Source organism: Montipora capricornis, chromosome 1 (assembly GCF_036669925.1).
Source record: "Montipora capricornis isolate CH-2021 chromosome 1, ASM3666992v2, whole genome shotgun sequence".
Classification (NCBI taxonomy): Eukaryota; Metazoa; Cnidaria; class Anthozoa; order Scleractinia; family Acroporidae; genus Montipora; species Montipora capricornis.
The window spans coordinates 7,397,469-7,410,002 of NC_090883.1; the positions used below are offsets into that span (position 1 = coordinate 7,397,469).

Here is a 12,534-nt window from a genome sequence, read left to right on the forward strand (position 1 = left end):
AGAGTACCAACATGGGAGAAGTGATATAAATACCAATGTTGGTATGTTAAAATAATTTCCCAACATTGGGAGATAATAATATTGGCTGCAAAATCATTGGAGGTTTTATTTTGTTTTACCAACATTGGTATATTGCTACAATTTCCCAACGTTGGGAAATACTCATTTTTGTTGGAAAACTATTGGAATAATTATTTTATTTTACCAATGCTGGTATATTGTAACAATCTCCCAATATTGGGAAATGTTGTTCTTCACTGGAAAATTAATGGAATAGTTATTATTCTTTACCAACTCTGGTATACTAGAAAAACTTTCCAACATTGGAAAGTAATCTATTTCCATTGGTGTTCCCTTCACTCTTTAAGCTATGGAGTAGAAAATGTTGGTTGCCACCTTTGGAAGAAGGGTGGGTGGGAAAGCGGCAACCAACACGGGATCGCGATCAAGTGAAGGGTAGACCATGAGCCCCATGATCTACGGTTATACCATTAGTTCACCCCTCGACTCCTTGTGTGAAGTGACGCTTAGTAGTATGCAAACTAGCTTATATACTGCAGGGAAGACCGCTGAAAATAGTAATCTATTTCCATTGGTCTTCCCTTCACTCTAAGCTACGGAGTATAAAACGTTGGTTGAAACAGACGATAATGGTAATTTATCAAATAGAATGGGGCCAAAACTACTTTGTCCTCCCAATCTCAAAAATCCTACCTCGAATTATGGCGCTATAGGGCTCGTGGTGGAAAAGCACAAACAAAACATTTTAAAGTGTTTAATTCAAGGTAGTGGTCGGTTGGTGCCGATTGCAACGGGTCTATACTCGCGAGGATCTCCGAGGGCCCCTCTGATCGGAGCACGTGTGCAATCTTCATATAATAGTTAGCAGTTTTAGGAATATGCCATCCTACATGAGACATTATATCCGCCAGAGGTGATCCAGTCAAGACAAGTGTGATAGCGCAGCCCGCTCTGAAACTGTGTAGTGTCTCTCCTTTGTCGATATTCCTCTCTTTGAGATAGCAGCGTAGTCTCGACTCAGCAGTGGAGCTAGCAAGAGGAGGGTTGGAAACCATTCCCTTCCGATCAGTGGGACAGAATAAGTAGCCTGTCGTAAGATCGAGCCCCAGTTTGCTTGACATAGAAACGTAGTTTTCAATGGCTCTGATGGGGCACACATCTAAATTAGGGTGACGGCGGACGCCAAAAACATTTGCATTACTGTCTCGCAGAGTCTTGCCCCAAATGTGATTAAACAAGAAACCTGTGTCATCGGGCAAACGAATTATTTCTGGAGATTTCAACTGTCCTAAAATCACCGCCACGGTCCCCGCTAAAAAAGAGCAACTTGAAATAAGCTAGATCTCTACCGATAATGAAATTATCTTTATGATGCAATGCGTCAGACTCTAACTTGTTTTCGAGAAAACGAGTTAACTGGAGCAGTTTTTGTATAAACAAAGGTATGGCCTGTTTTGGGATAACACGGGCCTGCAGTTGCTCGCATGTTATTGATCTGAGGTATCGTTTAACTTCTGGGTCCGCCGCAGGGTTGCCAGCCGAAAGTCTCGAGTCCCAGTCCCCTTTACATCTGGCCTCTTGAAAGACAGCCCTTAACTTGCCAATGTATGAGTCAACAGTATTGTAAGACAAACGAGTAGGGCACTTGCAGGGAGACATTCCGCTCTGGCCTTGATATGAGCAGTCGGATCCATGGACTTTAGTTTTCCCTTTGTGGTCTTTCCAGACTAAAAATCGGCACACTTCTCTTGGGGTAGCGGAAAAAATTGTTTTATTCCCTGGGAGCGAATGAAGAAAAGACTCTAACTCCGAACGCAATGATGACTTTTGCTTTGAGTAGGGTGTAGAAACTGCCGCTGTATTAAGATCTGACAGTCGCGTGTCAATGGCATTCAAACTGTACTAAGGAGGAAGATGGTGCAAAAGTTTGCGAGTTTTACTTCTTTGATATCCACACATCTGACAGAAGTTGAACGAGCTGTCATTTGGGTAGTTACATCGAGGACACACCACCGCTGGCACGTAAAGACGAGCTACACCAGGAAGCGCCTAAACAAATAAAAATAGGTTTAGGCAATATTTCGTTGCCGCGAAAGTACATGTAAACCTAATAGTTATATAACATACTCGGGCATCACGGCTCGACCTCTTATAATCGGAACGCCCAAAGATCCCACGGTAACTTCCACGAGGGAGAAAACCCATTTTTGGACGGAACCAAAACAGCACCCAGCGTATCTTCTTTGGCTAATAACAGGCTGTCAGAGCAATGCACTGTTATAACAGGCCACCAGAACCGACGTGGCTTTACGTCAGCGACGACAACCGTGCATGGGAAAGAGTAATTGGATATATACCTCTGAACCTGGGAAATGAGGACAATCGGTGGAAAGATGTAAGCATTGCTAAACAGAGTATTGTAATACGTCGAATGGTGAGGATTCTGTGCAAAAATATTTACACCCTGTGCACCTTGGATGACATACGGAGCGAAAAACGGGAGAGGGTATCCCTGGTTATTGCATTGCACGTTTGATGGCAAAGCCATGAGGTGAACTGTATGACCCCCAAAACCCCCAAAACGCTCTTGAAGAACAGACCACAGACGGGGGGCTAGCCTCGAGTCTTGTAAACTAAGACGCCTGGACGGCTTGTCGGCCGGGTTGCGCTCGGAGGGCAAATGAAAGAGATTAAGAAAGGCATTGCACTGCAAGGCAGACCAGAAGACAGACTTTAGGGCCATTGCAAGTTGAGGCGAGCGGGAACCTTGCCTGTTCCAGGCACCCAAAAGGCTTTTGCTATCAGTAAATACATCGACCCAAGAATTGCAAACAAAATGAGAAAATGACACATGCGCATTGGCAAGAGCCTGAGCTTCCTTGACATTGATTGAGAGCTCTTTTTCCGATTGGCTCCAGTAATCAGACGTTGATAGGCAGACAGAGTCTGGGCTAAGCACGCCTCCCCAGGGAAAAGAGGATGCATCAGAACATAGTACAACTTGTGAATGTTTTTCCTCGCGCCAAGGCAGATGCCCCGTCCAAGAGCCAGTGCTCTATCTCCGAACGTAAGGCAGGGCTAATCCTTATAGGACGGGATGATCTGGTTGCCCTTGAGATAGCGTTGTTTATCTCAGAAGTGAATAAGCGAGCTCCAGGGACCGCTAGCGCCAAGGAAGTACATTTCCCTGCCAATTTTTGAAGCTGAAGAAGCGATACAGTATCGCCTCGTAGAAGGCTATTGATCAAGAAAAACAACTTCTCTCTCTTAAACGCTTGAAGGAAAGAGTCAACAACAAATCCCAAATAAGTAACCCGCTCCGATGGTATGAGCTGAGACTTTTGAAGGCCAAGAGTATAGCCTAACTTTATGAGAAAATAACATACCAGAAAAATCGCAGATCGTGCCAATTGACAGTTGCGATCCTTGACAGACAAAACTCATGCCCTGAGAGCGCTGCGTTTTTTTGCAGCATCAGTTGACCCGTATGGCGGTCATCTATGTACAAAGAACAAGGAATGCCTATAGAACGAAAATGGTGGGATGCTAGAAGGCCTGTGGAGTGATATACATAAGCAGACAGCTTCCAACCAAAGGGGATCGTGTTGCTTATGAAAAAACAACCTGCCCATTGAAAACCAAAAAATATTCGGCTACGTTCTGATAAAACAATGTGGTCGTAGCCAGATTTATCGTCACAAACTGTTTGAAATGAGTGTGGGGTGACATAGCGCGTCAACATTAACAAATTATCCAACTGGAAAGGTTTATCCATCATCCAGAGATTGAGGAAGCGATCGTCATTGCAAAGACGGGGTTTTTGCGGTTCTACGGTTCAGGGCAAAACGAGATGAGGGGGGTCTACTTCGTTTACTTTACCCCAAAAGGAAATAGCGCCCGACGCTAATCTTTCTACAATTGTACTTGAAATAAAATCTACAAAAGGCTTACAAGTTTCGTGGTTATGAAAAATTGTCTTTGGTGGAATGTCTGAGTCGTACTCGACACCTTTATAACTTCCTTTGAAACGCTGGAAGTACTGAAAAACATCAACCTTGTCCCTTATCTACTTGAGAACCTCCACAGTTTGTTTAAAACTCCGACAGTCCAAGAATATCTCCTTCCACGCTTTAATGTTCTGATGTAGACCCCCAGCTTGAAAAGAATTAGGGTCGCGAAAGGCGAGATTGGACAAATCACCAATTGCTTTTCCTGAAATAACATCGGAAATTTCGTCTGGCGATATGTGAGTATTATACGTTGTCACTCCCTGGGCTGTAAGGATATCCCCATCTGATGACACCCACTGTTGATGATTAGGCAAAACTTGCTGGGGATGGAAATCTTAATGTAACTCCCATTGCGGGGTGTGATGATCTTGCATGCTTTGGACCGGCTGGAGAAAAAGATAAAAAGATGGGGAGCCAAAAAAAAAAAAAGTACCTTGCGATCATGTAAAAGGGCAGAAAAAAGAACAATACCCAGGGAGTGACAGCCTTGGCGCCCGGTAATCCGAGAGGGTGCTTAGAGATCCCCCCCAAGCATTGTCACTGGGAGCGAAAAAGGTTAGGTCCCATTCCAACCCCGATGTATATGTATATATGCAAAAAGGGGGGGGACCCTGTACACCCATCAAGTGAAAAGAATGGAGCATGTGTAGGTATTATTTTCTCTTTATTGTAATATAATGGACACATGTATATTTTCCAAATGCATACAATAATTATCCATAGTCGTATTGTGAAATTACCACTACACGCCGCTCGTTATCAAAACATCATCATCACTAGAGATGGGTCATGGTTTAATAATTACTTAGGACCCCGATAACCAGGTTGGTGCTGGTGATATGACTGCGAAGTGTTTCTTCGCAGACGCTTACGACATTGTGATACCACGTGGCCCATGACACCACAGTAGAAACAACTTCTATTGCCCGCTGATCTTTGAGGCCTTGAGTGCTTTGACGCTGCCTTAGCAACCTTCCCCAAGGTTTCCATCACTTTACTGTGAGCAGAATCGCCAACCAGGGCTTGGTAATACGATCGGAAGATTGCAATAGGCTTGTCGAAACGCTCTCTTAAGGACTCCAAAACCACCTTGTAATAGTGAGCCTTATTGTGATCTTCTTGCAGGGCCAGGGCGACCAAATCTTCTAGGATAGAAATGGCTCTGTATTTATCAAAGTCGCCTTCTTTCCTTAGCAAATATTCCTTGAGTTTCACAATCAAATTATCTTCTAGGGCTTTAATGCACTTTTTAAGCACTTCCAACTCATTAAGCTGGAACACAATAGAAAAGAAAACAACTATTGAGTGTGTGGGCAGCTCAGCAGAACCCAAAAAAAAAAAAAAAAAAAAAACGAGTACCAGAAGAAGAAAGTTTTGTTTATACAAAAGACTAACCACAAAAACACTGCCACACAAGGTTTTACGAACAAAATTATAGAAGTTTCGCATTAAGATTTTGCTAACTCTGTGTGAGTAAACGAAAGCAATACATTACAGTCACCAGCTCCGTGGCTGCCATATCTCTATGACGCTCTGTGACTGAAATGTTACAAAACTTTAAATTAACAGATACGATATTTTCGCCATCTCTGTGGCTATTACGTCAACTCTGTGACCAAATCTTACACGGCAGCCCCGTGGCAACAAGAAAATAAACAGGTAAAATATTCCGTCATCTCCGTGGCTATCAAGTCAGCACTGTGACTAAATTTTACACGCCAGCCCAGTGGCAACAAGAAATTAAACAGATAAAATAGTTGGCTATCCCTGGGCTATCAAGTCAGCGCTGAGACTAAATTTTTTACACGCCAGCCCTGTGGCAACAAGAAAATAAACAGATAAAATGTTTTTCCATCTCCGTGGCTATCAGGTCAGCTCTGTGACTAAATTTTACACGCCAGCCCTGTGGCAACAAGAAATTAAACAGATAAGCCTAGCGCGTCAGTCGCCATCCCAGTGGACCTCGTGAAGAACATGACTTATATGGAAGGTCATTTGATCTAAAACCGCCAATTCTCACAGACTTGAATTTACGATACTTACAAGTCTTAAATAAACCACCAAACATACAAAAGGATAAATCTTGAAAAGAAATAAACAGTCTCACCTCTTGTTCGCTGACAACTTCTCGAGAATTTACCTTTCTTTTATTCTGACCACAGTTAGGTCGTTCAGGTTCAGATATATCGGGTACCGGAGATGTATCTTGGTGCTTTGAAGTAAATGACCGCGGGTTACCCGGCGTCGTTGCCTTTTTCTTCTTCAGAGCTTGTCTAGCTTCATTCGTGTCGCCATCTAGCGGGACATTTTCAATCAGTTGTGACTCTCTAGGTTCTGACATGGTCAAGGCTCGACTCCTCGTGTGAAGTGACGCTTATTAGTATGCAAACGAGCGTATATAATACAGGGAAGACCGCTGAAAATAGTACTGGTATTCACTGGAAAATCATTGGTACAGTCCTTTTATTTTAACAATCTTGATACATTAGAACAACAAGAAAACACAATGTCAAGTAGCTGAATAAACTTTTCTTTATTGAAAAAGAATATATGGACTCTCATTATAGCAAACATATATCTCTGTCATACTTTATCATTGCAATCATCATCACCTTATTATAGATGCACTAACACTCTCTGAACATATATGTACAAGTTTAGCAACTAATAATTGCTACAAGGGCAGATACCCTTTCACTCCTAAGATCATGGAGTTCAAAACTGTAAAGTTTAAGACTGACTTTTTCAGACTGTCAAAACAAAGCCATGGAACACAACTAATAATGAAACGTTTTGTAATATTAACTCATCCGAAAAACCTGCTCTGTTTCACTAAGTTCCTCATACTCATCAGAATGCTCATCATCAACTGAAAATGTACTCTTACTCTGTGAACTAGGTACACTGTTGCATTCACTGACATTTGGCACACATGTTGAACTTTGTTTAACACTTGAAGATGCTGTATTTCCTTTAACAAATACAAAACTGATGTCTCTTTCACTTTTGATCTCATCTCTCCTTATACAATTTTAGTTCAACGTTTTTGTAGGGTCTTTGGGCACAACATGACCTTTGCTTAGCAATTCCTTAGCAATTGGGACAGCCATTTCATACTTGCCCATGCCCCTTGTTTTAACCTTGAGATATTTAGCAACAGGTTCAATATTTCCTTTCACAGAAAGGTAATCAAAAGAATTGACATTAAATGACACCAACAAAACAACTCTTGCAGAAACATTGGACATTTTATCAATGTCGTGTTCCACTTGTACTGGTGAATTTTGGTATGTTTCTTCCAGTTCTGATGACTCAACACTCTCTGTTTCACCACCTACAATTAAAAAACAACAAAATATTAAAATGGTTAATAAGTGAAAAAAAGTGGTTTTTTGGCTATAACTCCCCCCGGTATTGAGCTGGGACCCCCTAGCCCCAAAAAGGTGTTGCGGAATTGGATTGCGCATCTGCTGATACTTTTGGTTTCCTTGTAGCACCTCAGGGGAAGGCCCTGCATAAATGAAAAAAAGTGGTTTTTTGGCCATAACTCCCCCCGGTTCTGAGCTGGGACCCCCTAACCCTGAAAAGCTGTTGTGGAATTCGATTGCGCATCTGATGATACCATTGGTTTCTTTGTAGCACCTCAGGGAAAGGCCCTGCATAAATGAAAAAAAGTGGTTTTTTGGCTATAACTCCCCCCGGTTTTAAGGTGGGACCTCCTAACCCTCAAAAGGTGTTGCGGAATTGGATTGCGCATCTGATGATACCATTGGTTTCCTTGTAGCACGCCCAGGGAAGGCCCTGCATAAGCGAAAAAAGTGGTTTTTTGGCCATAACTCCCCCGGTTTTGAGCTTGGACCCCCTAACCCCGAAAAGCTGTTGCGGAATTTGATTGTGCATCTGATGATACCATTGGTTTCTTTGTAGCACCTCAGGGGAAGGCCCTGCATAAGCGAAAAAAGTGGTTTTTTGGCCATAACTCCCCCGGTTTTGAGCTTGGACCCCCTAACCCCAAAAAGCTGTTGCGGAATTTGATTGTGCATCTGATGATACCATTGGTTTCTTTGTAGCACCTCAGGGGAAGGCCCTGCATAAATGAAAAAAAGTGGTTTTTTGGCTATAACTCCCCCCGGTTTTAAGGTGGGACCCCCTAACCCCCAAAAGGTGTTGCGGAATTGGATTGCACATCTGATGATACCATTGGTTTCCTTGTAGCACGCCCAGGGAAGGCCCTGCATAAGCGAAAAAAGTGGTTTTTTGGCCATAACTCCCCCGGTTTTGAGCTGGGACCCCCTAACCCCGAAAAGCTGTTGCGGAATTTGATTGTGCATCTGATGATACCATTGGTTTCTTTGTAGCACCTCAGGGGAAGGCCCTGCATATGTGAGAAAAAGTGGTTTTTTCGCTATAACTCCCCCCGGTTTTGAATAGGGCCCCCCTAACCCCAAAAAGGTGTTGCAGAATTAGATTGCTTATCCTGTGGTACCATTGGTTCCCTTATAGCACGCCCAGGGAAGGCCCTGCATAAGTGAGAAAAGTCAGTTTTTTGGCGATAACTCCCCCTGGTTTTGACTAGGGCCCCCCTTAACCCCAAAAAGGTGCTGCGGAATTAGATTGCGCATCCTGTGGTACCATTGGTTCCTTTATAGCATGCCCAGGGAAGGCTCTGCATAAGTGAGAAAAGTCAGTTTTTTGGCCATAACTCCCCCCGGTTTTGAGTATGGCCCCCCTAACCCCAAAATGATGTTGCAGAATCCATTTCTGAATCCAACGGTACCATTGGTTACTCTGTAGCACATCAGGGGAAGGCTCTGCATATTACAGAAAAAGTGGTGGTGATTTTTTCTAAGACCGGCAGCTGGGTAGGCCTGAAACGTGTATTAAATATACTATAGGGGAAGGTTCCAACAGGGTTCGCCCAGAGTCGGTTCGCCCAATCTCTCTAGCAAGCTAGTAGGCCTTTACAAACGCTTCTGGTCGACCTTGGGCACTTTGGATGTGGGTTCAGCCAAAGTTCCGGCGGACAGGACAGTCTGTGAGATCCTCGGGGAACGTGCAGGCTAGTTCCCGTGTCCCGCTCGTCATCTCAGTCGTTCAGATGCTGCTTTCTGTGGAAGGGACCCTACCGACGACTGGGAGATTCGACTGGGACTGCACTCGGACGTTTGGTCGCATATCTCTGTTGCCTTTGACTGGACCCAGACTAAACTCGGTGGGTGGCAGAGTGCGGTGCCTCCAAATGCCTCGTCATCTAATTAGTGACGCACGTGAATGGATGAAACGAGATTCCCTATATCATATCTACTCTTATTCCCCTACTCTTTTCTATCGAAAAGTTAATTATTCTAGTATGATAGACCCCCAGGTACATCATATCTTTTTATGTGATGGCTTAGTTGTATCCTGAATCAGGTGACGTGTAGTTTGTTGAAAGTAATGTGGTGTACTAAAGATGATTCCTTGTTAATTTTTTTAACAGATGCGCACTAACTAATGACAATAGCATTGGTTTTAATACATGTGCAATAGGTAGGTTTTTTTCGCCTGCGATGGGGAAGTTTTCTTATTTTGTTTATGGTGACATGGTGTTGCTGTGTTTTATTTGGTAGGGGAACCCTCTATTTTTTGCAGGAGTGGCTGCTGGGCTTTTGCTGTGCGTTGTCGTTATTCTTGTTGCTTTGTTGAAGCTTGCCTGCTGGCTCCTCGTATCATATGTAGTTTAATTGGCCTATTCTTTTCTATCGAAAAGTTAATTATCGTGTTGTAAGCAGATATGGAGCAAGTAACTACATTACTTGCGCATGCGTGGTCACGCCGAACATAATTTTTGGCGAGGTGGTGTTGCTATGTAGTTGATTTGATGGCTATATCTCTCACTCTTGTTAAGATTTAGGTTGTTGGAATTCATGTGTCATATCCAACTAAAGTTATTTTATAGCAGTTAATTCAGATATATGTAACATATGCAATTGAGGAAAGAAAAAGAGAAGGGACAACTGATTTAATGTCATCTTTATTGGAAAATGGGTTGGTTATCCGGTCCCCGTCGTAAAACGACTATTATCTTACGCTAAGTTATGTACTAAAACTTTAACAGTTTTAAGACATGATATAACGTTGGGGGTATCATCTGTTGACCACACAGACTCATTGTTGCCAGAATGAAAAGAAAGTCGGTGATATGAAGTGTGATAAAAGAATTGTAAAAAAAAGGAATTTAAATAAGACACGTATCTCTCGACCATCGTTGCTATCCGGGAAATAACCGACCTCGGTTGTAACGAAGCGTGTTACCTCTCCACCGGCGATGGGAGTCGTATGTCTTTGAAAAAGGAAGTTTTTTTTTTTTAACGTTTTTTGGTATAATTTTTCGTTAATGATGGGGTTAAATGGTTACAGGATTTAGCGGGTTAGTATTTACTGTCAAGAAGTCTAGCAATAACAATTGATAACAATAAATGACTGTATGTTAAATTTGTGTCATGAAAGATATATTATGCGGATTCTGTTTTGAGATAAAAAAACGTAAAGTATATTTTGGAGAAACTGTTTGATTTTAAGTTTGAACTTTGGAACCAATTTTTTTTTGTTAAAAAAGACAGTTCTGATGTAGAAGGATTTATTGCGAGGCTTCTTGAAGTGTTTTATTTGTGAATATGTAGGTTAGTTATCGGCGCCTTGAAAACAAAGGTGCTGGGCTTATTGTTGTTGCCTTGATGTGCTCTTATTCGTCTCCTTGGTTGCCTACAATCACGTTTGATGTGGCCAGTTCTACCACAGTTAAAACAGCGTCGTTGGCGAGGATTTTGTGGATTGTTCTCTCTTTTGGTAGGTGATCTTTCTCGTGAAGGTTGTCTTGTTTCAGCATTGCTTGGTGCGTTATCTTGGTGGTTTCTGTTCCTTTCTGATGTTTCACGGGATCTTGAGTTGTTTTGCCGAGTTCTTGATGTATCGTGTGAAGATCTTGATGTATGGCGTGTGCTCTTTAGTGATGCTGAGTGTGATCTTGTTTTTTTGTGGGTGTTGTGATGTCTTGAATTTGTGTTATCTGATTGATGTGTTTTCTTTTTATGCTTGGATGGTATGTGAAGAGAGCGCTATCTACGTGCATATGATGATTGTGATGATGACGACGATGACGAGTCGCTAGATGGAGAACGTGTCTGTTTTCTCTTATTGTTTGTGTGGTTTGTGGCAGATGTTGAGGATAAAGGATGTTTTCCTTTAGGGTCAGATGTTGTTTTTGATACAGAAGTGTTGTAAGTTGTGTTGTGTGAAGTGGTAGGTGGAATGTTCTTTGGATCATCGATACTGTTAACTGGTGTCATGGTCACATCTTGAGTAATGTTGGCAATGGCAGAATCAATTAACGATAAGGTGTCTGTTCTTGCACATACGTCGCCCATAGTATTTACGCTGGCGGCAGTGTCATATTCATTGTCACTACGCAGAACCTCGTCTTCTCTCTGCTGGTCTATTTCGCTGATCAACTCGTTCACTAACGACATCTGGAAGTTCAATTTGTCAGTGACATTAAGTGCATACCATTTGTTATCATATGTTGAATTTCCATGTATCTGTTTATCTATTTCTGTTGATTTATTATGGATAATTGATCAATTAAAAAGGTTAGTCGTCTTCAAGTGCCACTAGTAGCGTTTTCATTGTACTAGTTTTTTGTGCTTTTTCTTTTTGCTTTTACCTAGACTTTCTAGTTGGCTGTAAACGTCTTCTTGCTCTTCAATAGTTGGCAGCTTTCTTTTCGCACTGCTACTGATACTGGTTTCACTAGTTTCAGAGAGGGAAATTTCCTCCCCATCAGAGTCGGAGTCTGAAATTGGCGGTAGAGGTTTTTGCTTTTTTGCTACCTTTTTGGCCGTTGACAAGCCAGAGCGGGGTCGTTTAGTTTTCTCCTTTGCACTTAAAGGCGTTTGTTCTAAAGCAGCTTCTGCGTCAGCTCTTTGCTGGCGCGATTTGGTTTTCAGTTGCGAATAAGTTGGCGTTTGGGACTTAGATGGTGTGTGAGGTGGAGGCATATCCTCTGGACGGTCACCGAGCTCATCTGGTAGTTGTCGTGAACTCGATTGTTTCTTGAAAACAGTCCAGAGGAAGTACTGGACACAGTGGCCTCTTTCCACCACGCCTTGAGGGCTCCCAAGGTAGGCGTTTTTTTAAACTCATGGTTTAAGGGGAGGTCGCATCTTTGCAATTATTTGGCAGGATTCTGCACTAGAACCCTCATCTGCCGATAGTGGTGCCCTATTAGATATAAAATATGTCCCAACATCTCTATACCGTCGAATACATCGTCTTTGCCTATCTTGGTATCGTCGTTATCGTCTGTTATCACGTAGGCTAGGAGGTCATGGACCATCCCTTCCGTAGTCAATTGTCCTGCTCTTGTATTGAAATTTGCCACTAGGTCGTTAAATCTACGCAACTAAGGCATAATAATCTCTGGACTTAAGTTCTCGAACAGATGCTCTAATTGAGATAGGTTGCT

The 12,534-nt window shown here is 42.6% G+C and overlaps 1 protein-coding gene across 1 annotated transcript; it reads right to left on the bottom strand.

The window, feature by feature from the left end:
- Positions 1-7,063: 7,063 nt before the first annotated feature.
- Positions 7,064-12,067, bottom strand: LOC138056002 (serine-rich adhesin for platelets-like). Its single transcript, XM_068901857.1, has 3 exons — positions 11,734-12,067; positions 11,137-11,622; positions 7,064-7,365 (listed from the first exon to the last, which is right to left on the bottom strand). The coding sequence occupies exons 1-3, from the start codon at positions 12,065-12,067 to the stop codon at positions 7,064-7,066; spliced, it is 1,122 nt and encodes a 373-aa protein (XP_068757958.1).
- Between the last annotated feature and the right edge of the window lie 467 nt (positions 12,068-12,534).